At 34.0% G+C, this 27,617-nt stretch overlaps 1 protein-coding gene across 4 annotated transcripts in view; it reads right to left on the reverse strand.

The window, feature by feature from the left end:
• Positions 1–255: 255 nt before the first annotated feature.
• The window catches only part of LOC111035430 (unconventional myosin-Va), a 73,518-nt gene continuing 46,156 nt past the window's right edge, over positions 256–27,617 (reverse strand). For 2 of the 4 annotated variants that reach the window (XM_022317037.1, XM_022317039.1), the window contains exons 2-18: positions 17,224–17,538; positions 14,724–15,034; positions 8,324–8,495; positions 7,951–8,123; positions 7,508–7,667; positions 7,237–7,353; positions 6,869–7,116; positions 6,193–6,492; positions 5,439–5,612; positions 4,761–4,950; positions 4,022–4,193; positions 3,385–3,596; positions 3,099–3,297; positions 2,431–2,594; positions 1,748–1,947; positions 747–846; positions 256–671 (exon numbers count right to left, since the gene is read on the reverse strand). In XM_022317037.1, the coding sequence (XP_022172729.1) occupies positions 514–671; positions 747–846; positions 1,748–1,947; positions 2,431–2,594; positions 3,099–3,297; positions 3,385–3,596; positions 4,022–4,193; positions 4,761–4,950; positions 5,439–5,612; positions 6,193–6,492; positions 6,869–7,116; positions 7,237–7,353; positions 7,508–7,667; positions 7,951–8,123; positions 8,324–8,495; positions 14,724–15,034; positions 17,224–17,538 (3,365 nt within the window). In that variant the 3' untranslated portion in view covers positions 256–513. The remainder of the gene's footprint in view (positions 672–746; positions 847–1,747; positions 1,948–2,430; positions 2,595–3,098; positions 3,298–3,384; positions 3,597–4,021; positions 4,194–4,760; positions 4,951–5,438; positions 5,613–6,192; positions 6,493–6,868; positions 7,117–7,236; positions 7,354–7,507; positions 7,668–7,950; positions 8,124–8,323; positions 8,496–14,723; positions 15,035–17,223; positions 17,539–27,617) is intronic. The other 2 variants (XM_022317038.1, XM_022317036.1) reach the window with 2 other exon arrangements.

The following is a 27,617-nucleotide window of genomic DNA, read 5'->3' on the forward strand; positions in this document are numbered from 1 at the left end:
ATTAAAACAAATTGAAATGTCGTCTTTGATGTGTTTACATAATATATAATATTGGCACGATTATAATGATAATAATAATAATAATAATAATAATAATAATTATATAAAACAATAAAACATAATAATTTATTACATCGAAGTTAATTTCTTTTAAATAAATCCTATATATATATATAGACAATTAAAACTTATAATACTTATAATGGCATATCATGATCAATATATACTATATATATTTATTACTTAAATCTAAAATTATATTTCGAGTGACAGGAATGAAAAACATAAATTTGTACTAGAATGTATTCTATATATATAATATATAGCACAGTTAGTTAACAGTTATATTATTAGGATAAGCTTTTTTCGGCAGCATATATATCATTTTACACTAGAAATTCAACAATCAATATTTATATAATACATTGGACAAATATAAATTAAAGTTTGATCATAAGTTTCGGGTTTGAGCATCGTTCACCTCAGTGTCTAAATTAAGGAGAAAAAAGGACGTTAGATAGCGACGGGTCTCGGTTTCAGCTCCAAAAATTGGAATGGCACGTCTAAACTTCGGTTACAGTGCTCGACGACCAAGTGTCCTCTCCTGTTGGACGTACCCACCACAATGACTGCGTCGCCTTTTATCAGCGTGACGTCGCAGTTTCCTTCTTCTGAAAATTCAATAGTTACAAAATATTAGATATCGATAAATAATTTGGTTTTGTATTGAACTGACATATACATACCAGGAAAAGATTTTTTCATGATACGGCTTTGCGGATATCCCATTTTTGTGTTACCAGATATCGTGTATGACCGACTTGGAGGTAACGGTGGAGGTCTTTCCTGAAAAATAAAGATGTTAGGTTATCAACAGTCACTTATAACACGACTATAATAACCGTACATTTCCTATTTAGATAAAACGTGTCTATGTATTATATGTACTGATTTTGGAGATTGATGGATTTATATTTTACTATTTATCTAACGAAAATTCAGTTACCAACGTGTAATGTGTGTTTATAACAAGTAACGTATTTTCGTCCGAACTTTTTTTCCAATTAACGAAAGCTTAATGGAAATTATTTTTAAGAAGTAATTAATATAAAAAAACACATTATTGTTTCAAGTATTCAGTATCGATAAGTTATCGGAAAAATATTAATACTTTCTATAAATTCCTAAATTGGGTACCTGGATGTTATTTTAAATTTAAAATCGTCAGAATTAAGTTTTTAATGGATTAGGTAGGTGTTTTATTGACGATTGATAAAAAAAAATAGAGTAATAGAACCTAAACCCTCGTTCTGGTTCTTTTTGTAACTTGAATGTAAAAGAGTTACTTTCCATATAAGCAATTTCATTGCAATTATATTTAAGTAGCGAATAAAGTAATTTTTTTTCAAATTTAACTTGTCCAAAAACATTGATTATATGTTACCATTTCTTATTGAAATTAAAATCTATTCATAGTTTATTGTTAAGTTTAGATGAAAATATGTGCCAGTAAAACTTTCAGTATGTAACAAAAACACCCCGTTTTTTGAGTATAAAACTAAATTAACAACTTATGTTTGGCTTAACATTAATAAATCACTACTATACTATACATAAATACAATATGATATAAATCTCAAAAGTAATGTACACGTTTGGAAAAGAAATATTGCCAGCACATTAAAATAAAAATAAATATAGTTTAAAACGGTGAACTCTTATAACATAATTGCTTAAAAATATTTACCAGATTCAATCCAAATAGGTTACAAGTCTGTATTATTTTTTGATCGAACTTCTCAATTTGATCAGGAGGAGGTGTTCCCGTGATGGGCTGTGGCCTGGGTCTAGTCAAAGTCGCTGTGCCGCTGTTGGTTATTCCGGCGTTGGGAACTTGACTACTAGAAGTCATTTTCCTTCCACCCATGCCCATTTTGTTGTTAAGACCTATAATTTATAAGATATAAAACTATTAGTTAAGTTAAAAGGTGCGAGTACATTTTAACTTATAATTAACATATGTTATTATAAGTTATATGAATAACTGAAAAAATAAAAATAATAAGGTATCTTGTATACATAAACCTAATGATAATATTACTAAGGGTTTTACGATAACGATAATTATTTATTAAATAGTCGAAAATTAAAAAAAAACATGAGCAAAATATTATAACAGCAATAGTGTTCTACTATTATATACTCTGCACTTGTATATCAGAAAGTATAGGACAATCGTATACCCAATACACAATATCGATATCGTTAACGTTGATTGATCATCGTCTATCGAACTAGTTGTAGTTTTATTAATTCTTACATAATATTGATATTGATATTGGTATAGAAAATGCCAAATGACCAACGGAACACCCCAAAAGTCAGGCTGTTAAGTTATACTTAAAAAAATACTAAAACTAGGGCACGTACACTGTACAATCGGGTTGGACACTTGTTGCATTTGCATCATGACTCGTTTGGTGCCTGGCCATTTTCTTCTGGTCCTCCAGCTCCTCCACGTGCACTGTATCAGTACAGCCGCATTATGATGAGTCTGCCATCGGAGTTTTTCCAGATGTTGCCTTACCCCCTCACTGAAACACGATAAATTACACAAGCGTGTCGTCAGTTATAATTACATCGGAGAAAGGGTGTGGAAGATATTATAATATATAGTACTGAGCGCACTAACATTTGTGCAACTAAAGAGGAGAAACGATTTTTTTGTTTGATTTACAATATACATGGCTATACTGAATAACGTTTTAAGGGAGTGGTTTTTCCAATCAAAATATTGCGTTTAACCATTTATTAAATTTATTTGGAATTTTAAGTTACTGTAAGTATTACGTATTTACTGTCATAGAACTCTTTCATTCTGTTGTATATTTATGGTTATCGTACACGATTTTTTCCACCGACTGAATGATTATTATATAACAATCTAAATTAATGGTAACAATTAAAAATATGTATTTTTCGGGCTCTACTACGATTTGGAATATCAGTGGGTGCTACCCCTTGGCTCTCCATACCAAGTGGTGTCACCCTCTGCAAGGAAACGTGTGCGTAAAAAAATGTGTGCATCAAATATTCACCTGAGGAAGACGTGTCTCTTGCCAAAAGCCCAACTCATGCTGACTTCGCTCTGCTTCGTGTCAATTTTATCCTCGATACATTGCAATATCAGGTGGCAGTCTTCGGTCGCTCGGTCGTCGGTCCGCAAGAGTTTATTGAAAGGTGCTAGCATTTTATATCTCGAGTTGAAAGCCTTGTATCGCATCCGATGTGGATAACCTGGTTAAAAAAAATATTGTTATAACTGCTGAACGTGGTTAATTCGATAATCGCTGGGTATATTATAATGTATTAAAGCAGACTTACCTCCAGCCATCAGATTGACCGTTTCCAGAACTTGCAGCGACCAGATCTGTCGCATGACTACCGCCCTGTCGAACCTGTCTGGGGTCTCAGTCGAGTTCGCCTTGATGCAACGCACAAAATGTGGTCGGGCATGCACCAGCGATCTCAGCAAGTTGTCAAGACGCGTGTGAAAGTCTTGAGTCAACGTCGACACTGGCTCGTTGCCGTTCAAACTGTAAAAATCAATCATTATATTCTGTATGGATTTTCAGTTCAATTTAACACAGAGTTATCGATCTCAGAACGATAAGAACATAATATATTTGAGGAAAAGTTGATCAATTTGTGTATTCCATACTTGCGTCTCAAAACGCCAACAAGTATAACAGTTAAAAAATTAAATCTTTAAATTTTCTTATTCACTAGCGATATCTATCGGACAAACAAACAATTTTGTCCATCAAGGAAATTCATATTTTTGTTTTTGTATCATTTAAGTGCCATCAATACCGTAAATTAGCATTTTTGTTTTTGTATTATTTAAGTGCCATCAATACCGTAAATTAGCATTTTTTTTTGCCCAAAATTTAATATCATAATACAACTGAATTAAAAAACTTATTTGTGATATAAAATGATAATACAGTGTTTGACTTACAGATCGGAATGCGAAGTCGGTGATATTCGAAATTTTATTCCTCTTGGTACTGTTTCTATACTATACAACGCTTTCAGCTCGCTCCCGAACAGATGCGTGGCGAAACCGAACGAACACGATTGCTTGTGAAAAACGGACACTAAATCGTCCGGCACTACGTCTTTGTTAGTTTCTGAAACCACGATTACAAAATATTTATTCATCAAATCGTTATGGGACACAATAAGTAGTACAAATTGTGCCTATATATTTTTTAATTGTTTGGTTTCAATATGTAATACTTATGAGTGACCATACGTATTAAATTTTCAAACCTTAACAATAAAAATTACAAATTGTATACATTTTTAACTACAAAATATTTTGCAGATGCTCGGGAATTAGACAAATATTGTCAAATTTTGAACTTAAATGATTATAAAAAAATCATGATTTAATATTTTTGAACTGATGTTATTATAACAACTTATGAGGAACCTTGTACTACATTTTCAATCATTTTGAGCTAGTGAAAAATGTTTGATAGATATTTATAGAATACAAATTGAACAAAATCGAATTTACTTCTACTATGATTTTAGGACATCAGTTTAAGTTCTCATGATTAGTTGATACATAGACCAAAAACGTCTAGTTTTGTCGGTAGGAATATATAAATAAATATAATATTGTGTACTAACAATTTAAGTATTAATCGTATGACAATAATAACGATATGTTTATAGTAACCATTCTATACCTAGGAAATCTGAAGCATCGTACACTACCCTGCCGGCGAAATGTTGTATACCAAATGACCTTTGGTCCACCGACTTGGGTTCAAAAAGTCTTGGGTTGTTTCTGTGCTGAGATTTCACTTTTCTCAAATACAGCTCCACGGATCCATTGATGGAACACTCGACGTCCAACATACTCAGCAGGCCGGTTCTCTATAAAAAAAAAAATTATATAAGTTATTAAGAATATATGTAAGGCCGGTCAAGTCAATGATATAATTTTACTGAGTTGACTGTTTTTTTATATTTGTTTAACAAATAAACATTTACTTAAAGATTATACTCTTATAACATATATATTACTGAATTGCTGCATGTTGTTATTATATTATTTAAAATCTTCCGTGGTATATTATTATGTATGTAAGAAAAATGCAATAATATATTTCTTCGATAGTGAGTAATGACTTATGAGTAATGATAATTCAAAATTCAACTTGAATGGAGCAATTGAAAAATGGTTGCGTTACTTTTATTCCAACGTGGGGGTCAAATAAGTTAAGTTAGTGCAATGAGTAGTTAATATAAAAGATCAATTAGATTTAATAACATGTTAACTCGTTCATGTGGGCAGCCTTAATAATATGAGATAAGTTGTTTCGACAAGAAATGTGTAAGTATGACAAACTTTGTTTACTCACCAACGATGATATGAGATCGATGCAGGGAACGTTGTCGACGTAATCCACTTCCACGTCGCAGTGTATCCCCTCGTCGCGACAGGATTCGATGCTGGATTTGAATATGTGCGTATTGTAGAAATGTTGCATTGTCTCGGCGCAAAGGTTGATGCACAGGTGTTCGAGTTGACTAAACTGTTAAAGTCGAGACAGGGTGGTTATTATTATATTATGCGTGTGCCCGCGCGATTATTAGGTTAGGTTGGACAATCGGCTTTTTTTTTGTTTATTTTTTTGTATAGGTATAACAAGTGCGTAAGACGTTTCAAAAAGGGATACAAGAAGAATAGTGATAGATGAGTTGTCATTGTAAGCATATTAACACCGTTTTGTTCAATCAATTTGTTGTTGTTATTGTTAATGTTGACTTAAAGCGTAATTCATATCAATAAGTCACACATAAAACATTAAGCCAAATTTTAATTAATTTTAAAAAAATCTTCTTTTTAAACGTTTTATATAACTACTTCCTATCCAGCCTTAAAGTCCTAAACTCGCAATTTATTCCCGGGCCTGATAATCACCACTAGATCGTTCTTGTGATGCTACTAATTGCTAATTATAATTAATATAAGTAGTGCACAAGTATACCTATATGAGTTTATGTCTATAGTTAAGAAACCTCCAATACGTCAAGGACAATCACGTCTTCAAATGAAAAATTCGATGTTCATGTACATGTTTACATGTATCGAAGTATTATATCACTAAGTACCTTTGGCTCTTCGAACCCGAACATGTCCAAGATCCCGATGGACCCATCCGTGGCGTGCCTAGCGATGTTAACGGCGTTGTTGAGCGCGGCCATCGACTTGCTTGACTTGGAACCGGCAGTGCCAATGGTGGATGCGTGTTGACTAGCGACCTCAGCCTGGTTGTGAACCGAATCGTTGGAGTCACTACTCAACGTGCCCAACGTCGAACCTAGTCGTTTCAGACTGTTCGCCCGGCGCACGATGGTCGCCACGGTCCTGCAGTACAGCGCTTTGGCCAGAGAGTCTCTTATCGAATTGGCCTACGGAGAGAACAAAAAAATATATATATATTATATACATAAGTCAAAAGGCAATATTTTGAATTTTTAAGGTAAAATTAAGTAGCTTTTTCTAACGTTTCTACTACACATTATGATATGTAATGTGCAATAAGACATACAATTGACACATAAATATATTCTCATATACGAGAATAAGTAAAAATTATCAACGATCTGTGCCTATATATAAAAATACATCGAGGTTCAATTTGAAAAATCTATAAAACTCGTTACCAAATAAAAGTCAACTAAATCCGAGTATGGAATTTAAATGGGAACGTTTCGCGTAATGACGTATACTGAATTAAAATAAATAAAATGATATATTTACGACGACTTATTTCGATAGACTTACTGTGTTGGCGTCGCAAGTAGTTTTTATAAGTTGGGTGTTCCCTCGAGTAGTTTCGGAATGTGTTCTGGTGGTGATGCCACGGAAGAGCGACGGGAACGTAATGCCCAGCAGCCGGGCCACCGACGCCAATTCAGTCTCACCTTTGGCGACCACCTCACCAGATCCGTTGTCCGCGAAATTGACGTTGCCCAAAAGCAGTACCGCGGCCAGAACCCTCACCACGTCCATAAACGGAATGCCGAGGAGACCTTTTGCGAACGGAAAACATACCATATTATAACATTACAACAAGACGTATGATTAACATGGTTGTAAACGTTGTATACATACGCATGGACACATGTTTATTATGGTAAGCGGGCACATACCTAAGCACGACTTCCACGACTGAAATCTAATAGCGTCTTCGGCTTCGTCATGTCTGGTGTCACCCTGCATCAGGTACTGGAGATTAGTCGGCGAATATCCTTCCAAGTTTAATTTCACTGTAAAAAATTAAGTAAAAAAAATAAAAATAAGTAAACGATGTTTTAGTGCAATATGAATATTATTATTTAACTGGGTGCAAGGTAATAATAATGACATATAATTAGTACATTACATTATAATATACAAAAATCTTAGTAAAATATGACCAACCTCTTTCTTCCTGAGATAGGCCGGCGAGCATCTGATAAAATATATGATAGTTCTTTTCGTTCGGCAGTGGGTGTACTACTCGGGTCTGGTCCAAGAAATAACAGTGAATCTTAGTCCTGTACAGAGCACCATCAGTCACTTGTACTTCGATAAAATGACCCTAAAAAAAATATGTCGCAGACGACCGTTATATTAAACGATTTTTGAACGCACTCTTTATTTAATACACTGTGTAGTAAGTGGCAGACTGCAGTGGTGCAATAAATAATAGTAGATCGTTAAATACTATATATCTGTTGTCTGTTGAAGTAGTTTAAAATAAGGTCTGTGTATATAGGTACTTAAAAATTTTAAAAATCTTTAAATAAATTCAAGCTTGAAAAAAGGTGAACATTCACTAAAAAACACCTGATAACATAAATATTATATTTATCATGACTTACGATTCGACTGGATTCCGAGTTTGAAGACGTTTTCGCAGATCCCAATGACCTCAGAACGGTGAATGCGGCCGCTAGATGTTTGAAAGCGTCAGTTTCAGGCCCACCTCCGGCCACGTCGAACAATTGTCTCAACAACAACATCGAAGCGTAAGTCTTACCGGAACCACTAACACCTTAAAACAAAAGTCACGTGGTTACAATAACGTTATAAAAATATATTTCCGAGTACAATAGGTACGTTTATAATTTTATCGTATAGGCAGGTAGGTATTCAAAGGTTCAGTGAAGATACAACTGTGCACAAGTGATGTGCAAAGTTAATACGTTTATAATAACATAATCAGGCTTCAATAAACAATAATGGCATACTGACCAGAAAGTATGATGGCCTGAGGATATCCGGATTCGGTCTGCTGTCTGACCGCGTCCAGGATTACCTTGTGCAACTTGAAGTCTAGCGTGGCGCCTCTCATACTGGTGAGCGTCATCGGGTTGCCGATGTCTTTGTATGAGTTCATGCACAACAGAATGGGTCCCACGTTGGTCTGAAACAATAAAACATCACAACAAATAAAATTTCAATTTGTTTTGCTTTAAATTCGTTTCAATGTTGAAAAAAATCATTTAAAATCATCTGTCGATCGAACGTATACTGATCGTCTCGAAAAAACGACTACGGTTCGAGTGTTTTCGTCCGGCAAACAACACGTCACAATATTTTTTTTGGATTAAAAAGAATGGGTCGAATAAATCGGAATATAATACTATAACAACTAAAATTGGAATTTAAAGTTTTTGATCAACTCACTAAAAAACGAGTAATTCCAAGCTGCGATAGAGGCAGAAAAGATTATAATATAATATACGTATGTATTATATATTCGTAAGTAATAAGTTATTACTAATAACTAATAAACACTCACAATCAAGTTACAAGGGTATATGTCGCATTACACTTCGGAAAAAATCTCTCGATTTTTCAAGCATGAAATAAAAAACAACAAAATTATTATTAAGTATAGGGACTGACTACTATACACACGTCGCGTCGTCTGTACATATTATATACGTATGTTTTCGCTATAACTGTAACTGTACATATTAAAAAAAATTATTATCGGTTTGGGAAATTAATTTCTCATGATGGGTTGTTATTCTTATTTTTGTCGTTTTCTGATAAGTACGTGTCTGCCTATATCTTTTCGGTAATAAAAATAATACACACACGCGAGCCCGCGTATCTTACCTATATGTATAGTAATTCGTTTCGGCTTGGCGAACAAATTAGGGGTTTCTCGTCAAATCCGCCGGCGTCGAATTCGAGGAGCCCGCCCTGCAGCCCGACTATATGTAAAGATATTTTCTTATACAACACACGCGCGCCGATGCTTAATAGCTATGTCCCGGGGGCAAAATCCTATATACATACCTATATAATAATATTATACTTTCGTACGTGCGGGTATAAGTGTGTGTGTGTGTGTGTGTGTGATGTGTGCGTGTGTGCACCGGGCGCGGGTATACCCGATTTAGGTTTTTAATTTCACGTCCTATATTTACTGTATGTATATTGTAATTATCGTTTTATCATAATATATAATATTTTATATGTACGTATAACCTACACGTCCTCCCCGTAGTCGCAAAAGATCCATCGGACGTCGCCTCCGGGCGTGCGTACTGCTGCGCATACGATGCACACATAGGTAAATCGATATAAATAATATATATAAAATATAATATACATAATAATAATCGACGACGGTAGTATTATTATTTATTACTATCGTCATTATTATTATACAGGTATAGGTCGTATACCTGTGTATATACGTATACAGATATTATACATTGTGGTGTATACACAGTGAGTGAGTATATATCTATCGATTGGAATTCGCTCACCCCTCCCCCCTACACACACACACACACACCTGTATTAACTGATATATTATGATCACTGCGTATACGACGTTTGAGCGGATGTGATCGTCAATAATTGATATAGTAACTAGAGATCCGATTTAAAAACATATCAAAAAGTTACAAAATGTACATATTATCTTCTTACTGCTTTGGTAAATAGAAACATAAATCCATATGTATTTTTAAATCGATCGACGTGGTTGGCGAACTTCAATTATTTGTTACCAGTTTACCACCTAAATATCGAATTGAGTAATTGATGCATACGACATTTTTACCCGTGTTTCCGACAACTCGATATTTTGATTTCAATCTACAGACGGATTCACAGGTGACAGGTATACCTGTAGGCTGCAGGTATATAATGCTCACATATAGTATACTTACATATAGTATATAGTATATAGTATACTTTAGTGTTTACAAAATATTAACTTTTTGAATTTACGTGCTTAAGAGTTTTTATGGTGCGAGTATCAAAATAAATATGATATAAATGTAATAATTTAAATTATCAATTTTATTAAATTGTATTTTTGTTATCTACATTCATATTTTGTTTAGTTATTTATTAACTATATTATATTAAACTGTTGAGCTGTATGTGTATTTAAAATATTTAAATTTGTGAGTGGAATAATTATACGGTGATAAAGAATTATTATTATTATGGAGACTAAGGAGATTTATTGTTCACGCTGTGGACATATGGTGCATGATTTATTTTTGAGCAGATTTCTTGCTTGCAATGATGGTGCCCATTTTACACAATACACGCCATGCCACATACGATACTCGTACACTGACACTTGTTGCGATGACGCGATAATAGAAACGAGAAAAATACTATCTTAGGGCGTCCGACAAACGACGTGGTTAAAGATATCAAATTTCGAGAAGTGGTGATGCTTTTACTCGACGATAAGCCCAGGTATATTATATATTATTATGAGTTATGACATGGTGACCGCACGGCCTGCCGGACGCATTCTAATATGATATATTTTAATATTTCATTGACCGCGGGATTACCGATTACCTACCTATATATGTTCCCGAAACACAATATTATAACAAACGCGTTATTTCAAAGAACGAATTCCCGCCATCTGTCGACACCTTGACACATCCTGTACAATGTACATACATACACCACTCGCATAGGGTGTGCGTGTGGAGCTTCGCGTGTGCGTGAGGTGAGCACGTAATTATAATACTATTATATCCACGGGTTGACACGCGCGTTCGACAAATACCGAACTACAATAAAGAGTGAAATCTTCTGCTTTCGCCATCATCCATCATCCATCATCACATCCATAACCATCGGTATTACTATCGTGTACGATTTCGGTGTGAATACTATAACATCATAATATATTTTTTACATGAGTTCACTCGATGTAATAACGATAATATTGATCACGGACCGCCGCGTCGCGAGCTGGAAAACGATTAAGGCAGCAGTATTCACATAAGTACACAACACCTATATATGACCATATTGTGTATAATATTATATAGATACAGTAGATCCACATAGTACGACGGTGTTTGCTTAGCCGCACAGCTAGTTCATAATGTTTATAGGTACACAATACACATAATATAATGTTATGAGGTTCGTCATATAGTTTTACGAACGAGACGAAAAGAGACGATAACGCAGCTTAGGTTTTTATTATTTTAAATATTACAGCATTATAGGACTGCATTTGTTTTTTTATACGCAGCATGTGAATGGAGCGCGTAGAGGAAAGGGGTGGGTGAAGGAGTACTTAGGTATGTATTATTATTTATTGTGTCGTTATACTATGTGTATCGGTCTATGTAAATAATACGCCGAACTTGAATCGGGTCCGTGCTCGAGAGCCGAGATGGCATCTATATTCTATACCTATCATAAATATTATAGTCGTAACGTTTCATCAATTTGTCACCATCTCTCTTCCTGCGTCTGTTACTCAAAAATATTTGTCGTGCAGACCAAACGATTATTTTAATATTATGCTAAGCTCAAGTTGGTATACGTTTCAAAAACAAATATTTTATTGAACTTTAAGTCATAATTTTTGTCACTTATGGACCATAGTACATAAATTATAATCGATCCCTTGAAATTCAGGCAGAGCTTGTACTTTACAAAACTGAACAGGATAAGTGGGGTTGATCAACAATTTAAAAGTAAACATTTCAGCGAATTATACTTGTATTCGAATTACGATTTAGAAAACTTCGAGGAAATACTGTATATAGTTGGATCAATTATGAGACTTCCAAGCTCTAAAAAAAAAAGGTAAGTACCTATACTTTTCATTTCCCTCCACACTTTATTTTAGACTAATATTAAGTCTATTATTATGAAAACCATATATTAATTTTTTAAATATCAAAATTATTTATTTTATTAATAATTTATTACGGTATATTTTTGTATTTATTATTATATTAATTATGTGTAACATTCCTAAAGTTCTATAATATTAATAATATATAATTAATCATAAAATTAACAATAATTTGTATTATATTTAAAATGTTATGTTTTTATAACTAACCAAAAAAAAGACCAACGAATTTAAGAAGTGTGCCAAATCACAACGAAATTTGATTTTAAATACACAAATGGATAACTTGCGTAGTCTAAATTAAATCCCTGGGCTACGGTCGAAATAAGTAAGTATTAATGTACTATTAATTATCGTTACTTAGTTCTCCAATTATCATTTCTTTAAAATGTTTGGTCAAATAGTTCTACACAAATATATACATAAATACTAACTATACAATACATAACTATATAAGTATAAAATTACGATTATCCAACGGGCACCCTACACATTCCTAGCGGTTCTGTATTGCAGTGACCTTTATTTGGGAGAGGAATTCGAACCCTGGACGGTCGTTTCCATATATTATGTATATTTAAGGGAGGAGGAAGTCTCCCAAATCATAAAGACGCCTCTTAATCAAAGAGAATATACATCACGAGTACACCTGCGAAATTCGTCAGTTTCGGCAATTGTATTCCGCCACGGCCGGTAGCAAGAGACCCGAAGTTTTCACACAATAAACGATGTACGTTCGTTAATTATTATTATTTGATTGTTGTATACACGTTTAAGAGAAAAAAAAATAATAACAACAATGAAATTACACGCGGGAGCTTTATTACATACGATATTGTTCGTATGTATTTTTCTCGTGACTGCGAGCGAACAATAAAAAATAATAATATTATAATGATCCGATAATTATGTGCGTTTCTCGGTCAAAAGCTGTGTGTAAATAATGTACCTGCAGTGGTAGATAATACACATTTCATACTATGTATAAAGATTCGCTGCTGGTGTGATAGAACGGGTTGCGTACCTATATCGTTATATCGTGTACCTGCACGTAGTAGTCTAAGACGAGGTTAGTATACGGGAGGATTAAGTACGATATAATATAATAGATAAAGAAAAAACCGACAATTGTCACCCTCAAGAACTACAAACCACAATAATATTATGATCTATATACCTAGGTCGAGAAGACGACACTCCTCTGAAACACTGTCGGGGAAATCGTATTTTTTATTAGCTGAGTCTAGAAAATTCGTACAATTCAACTGATTAAATCCCTGAAAAAATATACATTCAAAAGTGGACTACCTATATACGAATGTTTCGTAAAGATTCGTGTTTGGAAATGGATGAGCTCAGAACTTATCGAATGTTGTGTAGGTACTAGGTATATACAGACTGATATTATGTTGGTACATAATTTACTAATGAAGAAGTTGTGCAGCGGGGGGTAACACAAAGCGGATAAACAAAAATCACGAAATCGCCACCCGCAAGAGATCGGTGTTGGTCGATAAGAGATATGAAAAAAAATCTCGTGATCCCTCTCCCTCCAACCAGATCCAAACACCTAATAAAAAAAAATCTCTTCATGAGTAATATACGTATTATGATATACAATGTAACCCATGTACAATAATAACAAGCATATATTGCATATGCAATGTCATGTATAGTGAATAATTAGAGATAACTATTATACAGGGTGTTGTATATTTATTGCGAGCCAGAGGCCGGATATGAATTATATTCTGCTTCTATTATATTATATTGTACGGTTTCGTTTATTTAATTTCGAAAGTTGAAACAAATGAATTAATTGTTAAAAAGTCAAGAATATTATATGGAATTCAACAGCTGCTTATATAATGGTACCTATACTGCAGGTATGAAGTGTCGTGTACGATAGAGTTGAAAAGATTTTGAGTAAAATACGACGATATACACGGGCGTTATTCATGGACGTCTCACCTAATTCACGATATACACAAAAATCATGCTGTACATAGTACTATTATAATAGTATCGCGTGCGCGCGTATGTACCCGATCAGTTCGACATTTCCCATGGGGGCAGAGGGGTTTGAGGTCTTGGGGTTCAAGGCACACAGTATACATACATGTACGATATAATATTATAATATGTTCGATACACTATAACAATATCTCGTATAACAAAAATTACCAATTATTCAAATGAATATATTATAGAACTAATTTTAGCTTCTATAATTATAATTTTGAAAATCGGATTTCGATCCGAACTGTCAAATGTTCTCTTATTTTAAATAAAAAAAAATTAACGAAATTCGACCTTATTCTATAGAGCGTGGATTTTTTTTCTGTAAGACATGTTTTTGTACTAAAAACGGTGCGTTTGTCGGTGCGACAGTCTTGCGTAAAATTTCTTGTGAAATCCAAAGATCGAATTGTAAAAGAAAAAATAATTTATGTTGCGACTACTTTGACGAAAAATCAAAACAATGTAAGTTGTACTCACAAACATTTGTGTGGCGCAGAACCGACTCTGTAGCGCCTTGAGCACGGCATCCTCGGTCAACGGCCCAGGAAGATGGATCAAGTCGCCACCTCCACCCGCGGTCGACCCATTACCGGCGGGCCCGGTTCCGGCTGCCGTCGGCGGTCCATGGAACGATCGGCGATGAGTCCGCTGGTTATTCGATTCAGTCTTTTGCTGCGTTGCCACCGCCGACGCCGAAGTCGGCGACGACGTAGCATTTAGACACTTTGCAACGGCGGTGGCAGCTTGGCCGCCGTTTTGTGATTCTTCTTTGCCCTTGAACAGTTTATCTGCGCACAATAAAAGACACATCGTTAGTATATATTTCACCATTTATAGTTATGCATTTGAGAACTCCAGATGATGTTAAATAGTGTAAAATCCCAATCCGTCAAATCGTGTATTGTCAAATATAAACGTAATATTATAGGCAGGGTTGGGAAGTATATTTAATAGAAGTATCTTGATATTATCTTGTATACCGAAACAGTTATGGGAAGTGTCGGGTAATTTTTAGTGAGGTACATTTTAAGCCTATTTGTATCGAGTAGGGTAAGGGTGACCCAGAATCAAGTCATAAGCCACAATGCCACATCCACAATTATAGATTGCATCATGAGCAATTTCCACCAAATGATATATGGTTGTCAACACATTTAAAAGATACTTTATAACATTTTGACATTTAAAATTTGTAGATAGATAGATATCAGTATTTTTATAATTTTTACTCGTCTTTGTATAAAAAAAAGCATATAGATAACTCCTACGCTAACCTTGGGTTAAATCCCAGATGAATCTACATTTCAATACTCGTTAAAGTAATACAACACGAATATGATGACTTCGTGGTAACTATACGTCTATAATACTAGTAGGTATTAATATTATATTATCAAAGTCGTCTGTTGACCAGTAAGTTAGTATACAGTGGTACACAGCTGGTACACCGTACGCGCAAAATGTCTGTATTGCGCCGTTAACACACGATTTCATACCAAGAAAATCCAACGAACCGTATTCGTGCGAACTATAATGTAGGTACCTAATATTAACATCCTCGTACAAGACAGCCACCACTGAAACAGGTACCCACCACAATAATAAAACCATACCTAAGTGTTCTTCGCAGGATGCGATTATACTTTTAATTATTACTTTGCGACTCACAACTCTGCAGATATTACATTACACAACCAAATTTTTCCCATAGTGCTGGACGGCGTACCATTACAAGATTATAAAAGCACCTGATGATCATCGCGTTACAAAATAAATAAAATAATAATAATTACTAACACTATTATTGCAGTTGTTGTCGTTGTGTACGAGGAAATTAATTTCACTAAGGGTATAATTATTTCTATATTATACGTTTAACATAATGCACGTTGCTGCGTACACATAATATTAGAATGGGTATACACGAGGGGACGTTTCACATTAATAGGATATAATATTATTACGTCCGACTTTTGGTTGATGGAGCAATTACCGATGTTATTACGCACTCAAATCGCCATCATTATACACGTCGTGTTATATCGCATCATAGGTGGGTATTTTACGTACGGCGGTGCGGTATCGGATACAGGTCAGAAGTTTGAAAAAAAAATGAAAAATCGATTAGTGCAACACACATATTATATATACCGATTATCTTCTGAAATACATCATATTGTATAGGACATGGTTACTGCGTGCAACGAAAATTTGAAAAGCCAACGCAAAAACGACAAAGACGACTGTTTTCAGTTTCTTTGTTTACAATAATGATAAAGACAATGTGATCTAAACTCTAAGCTGATATGAAGACGTTAAGCAAACTAGAGCAGCTACAACGATTTTGGTCAATACATAAATTTCATAAATTTTAGACTTATAATTTAAAATGATTATGCTTACTGCATTATTGTCACTGCTATGACAGAAACTGTTGTACATGAGTTTTGAATATTAAGTTAAATGTCTTACAACAACATTTTTGGAATTTGAGAAATATTTAATAAACAGGAATGGGTAGTTCATTTTTAGACTATATTGTGCAGTATTGTGTACGGCGATACAATTTTTCGAATCCGTTAGAAAATACAATAATACGAGTATCGACGTGTCGATCGAGTTGCATTCGACAACATGTATTTCACAGTCTACAGTATATATATATACGCTTTTTAAAGTAATAATAATATAATATTATTTAATATGTATAATGTGTATAATATATAGGCGTGTACCTACAGTGTAAATTTATTCGAATTTTTAAAGCCTCCGAAGTCGTAAAACTGTAAAAGGACATAATATACGACATGGCACACGTATAATAACATATTGTAGAATATCGCCGTTCGTAATATGATATACAAGACATTTTTACAGGTTATTTTCAAAAAAGGTTTACGATAATTTATTTTATGTTATTATTAGGTACGACTTGTTTGGCATACATTCTGTCACAATTTATCGTTGAATATAGTACCTGTAACGGGTAAAGTGGGCAACGAAGTCCTCGGCAACACTGGAGGTGGTAACGTTGACTTCGATGGGCTGCTAGGTGTGGACTTACCGGTGGCCAGTATGTTGTTGTTGTTGCTGTTGCTGTTGTTATTGTTGTTTCCGGTGAAATTCGATCCGGGAGATTGTTTGACAGCCGCCGGCTGGGGACAACCCTGGCCACCGTGTGCCGCCGCCGCTCCTTGGCCCTGGTTCAGGCTGTTCCGGAGCGTGACCAACTCGGTGCTTAGACTTCGCAACCGTTGTTGTAAGTGCACAGCCTCGTTCGAACAGGACGCGTCTGCAAGAAAAAACCAACAAACATTTTTATTTATACAGTTTATTTAAAATACGAAAAACATCGTACGAAAATGTTATCAATTTTCGTTTTTGATTATTATGAAAACAATGGATAAAAGTGACAATGTTGGGGTTTTATTTGGAACTAGTCATGCAAATTTTCATAATAGACTCTCCAACTATTACATCGCCTTACAAAGGAAACATTTTTAGGTAAAATTACTCTTACCAAGGTGAGTTGGTGATTACTTGCGGTCTAGTGCGGGGTACGTGCCAGTCCATAAATTCTATTTCCAGACAGACTATTTTCATTAAATCATAAATAATTTTCCGAGATCGTATTTGAAAAATGTATGATATTTTTTCGGTTAAAAAAATATTATTTAAATAACTATCACAAATTTAACGGTTATTCCGATTTTTGAGTGAATACTTACTAGTTGTGAAAATGTAAGAATTCGACACATACATTATAATATGTATCATGAATATTAAATATGACCTCAAGCACCACGACACCGTCGTCGTCGTCACGTGAAATCGAACCGAGACTCGAGATTATAATCATAATAATAATATAACTATTATGTAGTCAAATTTGGTTAAATCGATTGAAAATAAAAAGCGAACGGTTATAATAATATAATTATTAAATACACGTATAAACATATAAACTACTTATATATTTTACGCGAAATCGACTGCTGCCGCACGACAATAATATGTTAAATATTAATCATGGCGTGTATGTTATGTGTTAAGTATACAGATACCTACCTATCTATAATTATTATACTTGAATAAACGTATGCGCATAAATAATAAAACGTCCCGATAGTCAGTGAGTTATATATATATATATATTATGCTATATAGAGCTGTGCTTTAGGTCTCTGCAGATTCGATGGAAAACGTTTTTAATTTATTCGGATTATGCGGCATCGCAACTCGCAACGACGTTATTATAAGACTATTTTTTAATATATACGAACCGATTTATTTTTTATTTTTTTATTAATCTCGCGGAATACACCGCATGATCCGGATTTTGAACTATAATGCTGGACGCGATATATCGTCCAGATAGAACGCCTATTTATTGTATGCGCTAAACACGTCTTCGTGCGCGTTTTACGACGAGCAGTTTACAAAATTAACAAAAAAATACCGGTTTTTCAAAATTATATAAATGCTCGAGATTTCATTAAAATTTCGAATTTTTACAAAATATTGTAGATACTTACATTGAAAACGTCTAATATAATATAGCTTTACATATTTGGGCCTGCGGATCTCAAGTATTCTCAATTAGCTGACGAGATTTTCCTAACGGTGGAACGAAATACGTTTAAGACAGGGCAATATATGCAGTTATATATATATGTATTGGCACGTGTGTATGTCATCGTATATATATTTGGTTATAGTTTTCAAAAAATTCACATCAAGTTTAACGGTCAATAAATTTCGATAAAAATGGGTCTCAATCTCAAATAAAAATGTGTTTTGATTCTGGTTCCATAGCATACATTTTTAGGGTTTTTGCCAATTTGGGTAACAGAAACGGTTCCAGCCAGAGTTTTTTATAATAAAGATTTTACTTCACCTCCAATTAATAATAAAAAAAAGTTCTGAATATATTTGGCACAGAACTGCACGACGACATTTTTTTTTGAAAATTTCATCGTGTAGAATGTAGATAGTGTGGTTGGGGACATTCACGTAACTTTTCTTCGTGGAGCCAAAATACATACTTGGACCAATGAACCAACCACACAAGATCGCGTGGCGGGGGAGGGGGGGTTTAATTCAACCACACAATATATAGATTGAGGCTGAATCCGAAGTGTCGACCTCCCCCCTCCTACACTCGACTCGTCGGTTGCACGATTGAACCCCTTGTCGGTCATTAAGTTTTATGATAAATTATCGCAACGAGTGACGTGGGAATATTACAGACGCGTGCGGTACGTGACCGGGGCGCGGAGGTCAAGTCTGGAACCGACACGGGTCTCGTCTTGCTGCAGTGCCCGCACTAATCGCGTTTCTTTTCGACGCACTAAATTATCTTCTCGTACGTCGCCTACAAAACGGTATCGGAGGCTGTTATATACATACGCGCCGAACACTCTACCGACAGACATGGGCTGCTGGGGGTCCATATATATTATACATATTCGCCACCGACGCCGACGCCGCCGCAGTGAGTCACTATAATAATATTAATATAATATACTTAATTTACGCGGTGTGCAGAGATTTATTACCGTCCGTAATGACGACTATGAATAATGATTTCATAACTTATTTTTGTTTTTAACACACGAGAACGGCAGACGTGCCGAAGCACGCAGAACCGCTTATTATGCGCGGAAAATGCATTTTTCACGTTATAAACACACGCCATCCGTAAATTGGATAAATAAAGTTGTGTGGGATAGTGTACAGAAATATTCAATATATTTGAAATGTTTTCTATTCATTTTCACCATTTTTATGATTATGTACTTTTCTATTTAGGCATATTATTTCACTGATATACTCGTATTCATAAAATACATACAATAATGTTCAACATTTTTTTAAAAATAAAATCTATATTTATTAATCAATGATTGAAGGCTATTTACTAGATATGTGTATCGAGGAACGGTTTGTATCATTTCCCTATATATAAACAGTGAACGGGACCCTATAATGTTTGTGAAAGTCATTATAAATAACACTTAAGGGTTCATAGGAAAATAAATTAGACAGTTTATTCACCGACTATCTATATATTATTTACAAATAGAATACGTAAACAAAATTTTAATATAGGCTAGTTTAAATTGAACTGCAGACACGCGTGTGCCAGGTTGCGTGAAAATTTGACAAATGTAGTGTGCCTCTTTAAAGTATTTAGCTGAACAGCAAAACCGACGGGGCGTTTAAGGAACCGTAAACACTAAAATAACAAAATATATTAATATTATAATGGTTTGTGCAACACGGCGCACGCATGTCTGTTGATCAAATTCAAATTTAGTCTCTGACCGTTTTATCAATTTTAAGCAAACACAAATACACTAATTAGACTTGTGTACACTTGACCGCTCAAAAAACGAGTCTTGTAATAACAACCACCGTTGTATACACAACATGCGTGTATAATAACAATATTAAGTTTATTCGTGACCCGTCAGGCACATACGTATTGCAATGATTTATTATATAAAGGATTTATATACATGCATAGATATATAATACGAGTGTAACACTTGTGCCTACATGTATATTATTATAAAATATATTTTCCTATGGTTCGAGACCACGAAAGTCTGGACCTAAATGATTTCAATCACCACCACCACTACAATGACGAGAGACGGAGTGCGTGTTTTTTTGACGTTTGTTCGTAGAATAGGTGGCGATACAGCTCGGTTTTTTTTCCCAATGGGCCGCAGTTTTATTCGGTAATTAATTCACGGGTCTTGTCCGCGGCCAGCAAAATGCGGACGAGATATTTTATACGAACTCAAACTGGTTTGTCGGAGAACCTTTTCGGTGGACATCGTGCCCCAGGGGCAAACCGGCAGCGCGCTACAGTGGCCCCGCACCTACTATACTTCGTTTGATGAACGGGAACCCTCGTTTATTAACTACGAAAACGTCGTCTTTGTGTACTATTGGCCATTGAACGTGTGTGCACAGTACGACCGCCGAAGAAGGTTTGATGAATTTTCGCGTTTTTACACAATGAGCACAATCCATCTCTTTGCCAAAAAAACGACACTATAATATATATTTCACATGCGATTCAAAAGCCGCAGGCAGGTAGGCAGGGTAGGCATATAATAATCATATAATACAATAGCCGGAGGTATAACAATAATATACGCGCCTCCTGTACGCGAAGAATATAAAAAAATATCTCCGAAAAAAATACCCCAAAAAAATCTCCGGTCGTTGTGTTATTATATTCCTTCGAACAGCATCGTTTATTTATACGAGTAGGTATATAATAATATTATTATTGCATTTCGCAAAACATGTCCACTATATAGGTACGTATACACCTAATAATATAACGGTTAAAAAAATATTATTGTCGATTTTATTACTGCGTTCCTGTATACATGTATGTATACAATATTAAATGTAAATTAGCAGATACGCGTTTTCAGTTAATAAGCGTATTATATATATATATGTACAGGTGGCTAAGGAAGTTGTACGGCGTACACACACACACACACGTATATATATATACACAAATGGTTTGATATCCCATGATCAAATCGACGCCAAGATCTGGCAAGTGGATTTATTTTTATTTAAGTGTCTATTAAAGTAGTATACGCGTATCATTCATATGCTTCGATTAATGAAATTTATTATCGTTTTTGTTTACATTTATTGTTGTAACTTCGTAGTGCTGATGCCAGAGACATATTTCACGTGTAAAAAAGTTCCAAATTTAAAAATATTACTAAAGAGCGCACAGCAGAACCACATCATTCAGGGGTCTTCAGATTCAAACGATTTTCAAACAGTAAAGTATACGTCTATGGACTATGGTTCACAACTCACAAGATAAGTATAATATATATATTATAATATAATGGCCTAGGTTTTTGAGAACAGCAACGCGGGTGTTCCATTGTCTGTGCACCGCTCCTACACGGGTTCTGTTGATGATCCTATAAGAAATCACATTTCATTACGGTGTAGGTATGGTATACACATTGAAATTTAATTTTTCAAAATATTTCATACCTAGCAATAATTTTTATCGCCAATAACAATCGAAAATCGAAGTGCAATTTTAATTATTTTATCACCTATTTTCATATAATATCACAGTATGTGATGAATTGACTAGGTAACTAGAGTTTTCGATTAAACGCGCAACACATAACATTATTTTATTGGTTTAATGCAAAACACAAACTATCAGTAAGAAGAATTGCAGTGAACAAAAAAATGTAGTTAGGTACTGTATCTGCATAGGTAATGAAATATCGCAAAAATCTACAGCCTTCTACATAATAGTTAATTAATAATAATATGTGCATTTGAGTACACGGCTATTATTCGTATACACTGTAGACAATGAACATTTAATAAACTTAATATTAAAGTTTTAAATTCTTAATACAATATATAAGACATAATAGGCAAGAACTATAGGACTATACAATAGATTAGAATAATGTTTTTTTAGGTATGGTAGAGAATCAAAGAAGAAATCAATGTTAGATAGTATATAGATAACTAAAATACTAAATATTATAGATATGTGTCAATTTAGTCTCTCCTTTAATAATGACCATCGACTGGTATGAGTGAATAAGTATTAAACGGACAATTCTAAATATTAATAGCTAATAATAGATATTACAGTGCACATGCAGCGTGAGCTCTAATTAAAATATCAAGTAACTACCCTGTAGTATTAGAATCATAAGAATATTGAGTTTCTCTACTGTGAGTGCTCAATCTATCAGCAGTTGACATACAGTGTTAAAACGTGATAGAAAAGTAATAGTAGATTTTGATATTATAATTATACGGTAAAACAGTACTCCATTTGCCGGTGGGGTGGCATGGAGACAGAGATCCTCTTCTATTTTTAAATGTTGAGAACACCCGCCACTACTAATTATTTTCATTAGGGCGATAAGGGTACCTGCGTTCTTTTGTATCTAATACTTTAAAAACGTACATTTGTTTTTTTTTCGTCAAATGTTATTCAATAATATATTTAATTCCAGTTTGATGAGTCATGCACATCTAATTGTATTATGATAGCGAAACCAAAATTAAAATTAATTATTATCATAACATTATCAGTTTCTAACAGCTATGAAATATAATTTGATAGCCGATGGGTAGTTATAATTTTCATTTAATAAAATATACAATCGATGTATATTAAATTGATTAAAATTACGTTTTATACTAGGAATAATATTACAATTGAGTTTCGACTAAAGAACTCATATATATAATATACATATATCTACATTTATTCTTATAACTTAGAAGTACCTATATATAGCGCTGTTAGGTATACCGGGGAACATATTAATGATTATTAAAGATTAATGAACTTATTATTCATCTGAAGACTGATGGCTGAGAATAGATGTGGGTGTCAATGCTCCCCCTTTTGTCGGTTTTAAATAATTATTAACATGGAGAATGCAATTTTAAGAGTCGTTAATTGAGTTATTTTTTCTATAGTTAATTATTTCCAAATTTAGCTTTGTTGTAGAGTAATAATAAATATACCGGTATAAATACAATATCCAAGGATGACCGCTATCCTGGTTATTTGAGTTAATATCAATTGATTTATCACTTATCAAAAAAAAAGTGTGTCCTGTATTATCAGATACTTTTGACTTTGCTCCCCCATCCCTGGCTTATAACTCTGCGGGTGCTCTTGACAATATCTGAAATGTATGGCCTCAAGTACTCCCTTATAGTCTTATGTGTATAATCATACACGGTCGTGGACAGGGCCCAGCGCCTAGAGCCTAGGAAACTCGATATCAATATTAAAATGAACAAATCTGTATGTTTTTGATATTTTCAAGATAGCATTGTATTGTCAAGAGTACGGTGACAATAACCGAATTTCATCATTAACATAACGCGTATCAAAACTATTCTCCTCAATTGTAGAAGTGGGTAAATACCACGTCGAACCACGGTATACAAACTGTTTTCGCTATAAACGGCGGAGACTTCACTGCAGCAGATAACAGTAATCAATGTATACGTACTTACTAGTTGCTACGCACATAACACAAAATCATCCGTAATAATAATACTATTAACCGAGTATCGTTGAAATGATTTAAAAATCCGATATTATAATCTTTCGGGGATAAATGTGTACGAATAGAATGATAATACAGACACAAGCGAGTATCGGGCATATAAGGTACCTATGTATATAAAATTTCGGGGCGATGTTTTCATTTCGATCCAACAGACCGAGAAAGCCCCTCCGGTCAACATGTCAATTCCATTTCGTCGGACCCGCGAGAGATCGAAAACCACTTACTGTACTCCAGGTCGCCCGCGTGTGTATTTGTGTCTGTGTGAGCGTACCGAAAATGACTAATGAGCGACGTGTGTTCACTCGACTTGCGGTACAAACTTGAAACGGTATACACACAGAGTCATAGGTATACACACACGAACACAAGCGTGAGGAAAGGAAGGGAAAAAAAGAGTAATATTGTAATAATAATAAAACTGAAAAAACCTTGGGGCGGCTAAGAGGAGAATGGCCTCTGATTATAATGGTGATGATGAACCATGAACCTGAAGCCACGCTTATACTTATATATATATAATGAGTGTGTGTGTATAATGTATAATTTCGTCTGCTGCCGACGCTGCTGCTGACCTCTACCGAAAAACACATGTCACTTCTGAGAACGTACTTCTTCCGATAATTAGACGTAAGTATAATATTATTATATTCATAGGTACCAGGATTCACGTTATTATAATACATCGCCTCATGCAAAATATGTGTACGAGTGCAGTAGCGAGGTGTCGATCGTCGGTTTTCCTTTTGATTCAACACTATTTATATTGAGGATGATTCTCCATTTCTTCAAGCATAATAATCCCTCTTTCCCTTTTAATAATGTTTTTATTCAGATGCTGATTTTTGGAATTATTAAAATATGACGACTAAATAATGACCATAATATTTTCATTACTAATTTGATTTTTTAACCATTAAGAAGTATCAATACACATGTGACATATATTTTGGTATAATGTATGGTATGTAGCATAGGGCCCTTTTTAATTCACATTGTTTTGGTGATGATTTTTTAAAAAATTTCAGGCATCTAAATTAAAATTAATACTAAACTTTTTTTTAAGCTTTGTGTACTAGAACTGATAATAGATTTACATAAATAATAGATTTAACATTTAGTCTATTACTTATTACTCATACTTGGAAAATGTTTACACTTTTATAAAATATTGATAGATTAATATTAATTACTATAATTGTCTAACCATCATAGTTCCATATAATATCTTCTTAACCTTTTACAAAGATTTTTGTCGTCATTTAGATACAAAACATTTAATAACTCAGAATCTACTCTTTCAAATTTCAATTTATATACATCAACATTTTCAACAAAATTAATTTAAAAAAAAAATCTACACAAAAAGAAAAAAATATCGCGTGAAAGCTTGGTGAACCACTAATTATATTGTCATTATTGAAAGCTAAACTGTAATAAAATATTAATAAGACTTTTGCAGGCAATACTTTTATTCAATTCCTTAGATAGCATCTTAAAATTCTGAAGAATATTTTGTATTGGAGTGGGAAGTTAAAAATATACCTATATTGTCATTCAAACATATAAGCATTCATTCAATTATAAATATTTTATTTTATTAATAATTTTTCAGAATCCTTGTCTAGTAATGAATTCAAATTATGTTAAAAGAATATTTTCAATAACTTTAATGGGTACTTTTTGAGATAATAGGAGTGTTTACTGTTTACGTAATCACCCTGTATAAATGGTTTGAATTAGAAAAAAAACACTTTAGCGCCGGTAATGATTTTAAAAAAAAAAACAACGAGTTATCAGGTTTCGGATTAATGGAAGTATAACCTGAACGTTAACAAGTCGTATAGAAAAGTGGGAACCTACCCATAATATTTATAGGTAGGCTACACGCGTATCCAATGTTAAATCAAATTATTATTTTCTCCCCGGCAGCTGCGACGCCGCATAAATAATGTTGTTGTGTTCTAAATATTACAATTTATTGTATCTACATTTCAAACTCTCGCAGTCAAATTGCGTCAAGATATGAAATCTAACACCTCTCAAAGTACTGTGTGTATATTGAAAAAACTATAATATAATTTTCGATTGAATATTAAATAACTACCGAGTCCAGATGACAAAAGTAAAAAACAATAGAGAATGGAAGATCCAAAAATGCCACAGACCGGAAACATTATTAAGATTAATAAACACCTTGTATTGTTAAAAAAGATATAAACCCACCCCTCCTCACTTTTAAAAGGTAAAAAAAAAGACCGAAGACTACGCGATGGAGTGATATTTTTGGCTATATAATTGTTTATGGTGTTATGAACATTGTAAATATTGTAAGTAGTTCCTACTTGGTGGTTAAAATTCTAGTATAACTAGATATAATACCTAAATCGTATGGGGAAAATTAATTTTAAAAACGAACAAAGGTGTTCCTCAGATGCCGTTACTTATAATTATTAGAGTTCGTGAGAATAAATGTATAGCATACAGATATTTACTTTAAATAAAATATTAATGGTTTTAAGTTGCATAAACAATTGTTTTACCTCTATTAGATAGATATAATAATTTATATGCACGATATTATTTTTTTCCTTTGAGCATATGATTATGACTTGCTGTCACTTACTACACCAGAACGGTGAAAACGTGGGTGAATGCCGAGTGGTGTAACTAACGTTTGAACGGGACGTAATAATTTGCCTGAATAATATTATCGTTTCAAAACAGAGAAGACATTCAGAATGGTAGAAACACATACACAAGAGAATTAAGACGTTCTGACACACAAAATGAAACTGTAATAATATAATATGTCGGAGGTTCGGTCGTAAAACTAGTATTTAAAAACCTTTGGTGTCGTAGTATATAAAAATACGGTCGGATTTTTGGGGTCCTATTGTTGTGGGCGTGCAGCAAACCCGAGGACGGATAAGGAGGAAAAAATATGAAATAATATTATATGGTCAGCCGTCGTTCGGGGTAGGACCTTGAGAACTGTGGGACACATACACAAAAAAAACTAATAATCGATCCACACACAACACGCATATAAACACACACGCACATGCAAGTCGGGTTTCGTGCTGCGTTACGGGACGTCGCGAGTCAAAGGAGCCGACGGACGACCGGTGTACCCGCCACTTCAGGCCCTTGTCGAATGATTTATATACGAGCGGTTCTGCTCAATATAATATATATTATATATTGTATATTTGTGTGTAATATTGTAATACGTGCACTCGTGAGTCGT

This window comes from Myzus persicae, unplaced genomic scaffold (assembly GCF_001856785.1).
Source record: "Myzus persicae strain clone G006 unplaced genomic scaffold, MPER_G0061.0, whole genome shotgun sequence".
NCBI classification, from domain to species: domain Eukaryota; kingdom Metazoa; phylum Arthropoda; class Insecta; order Hemiptera; family Aphididae; genus Myzus; species Myzus persicae.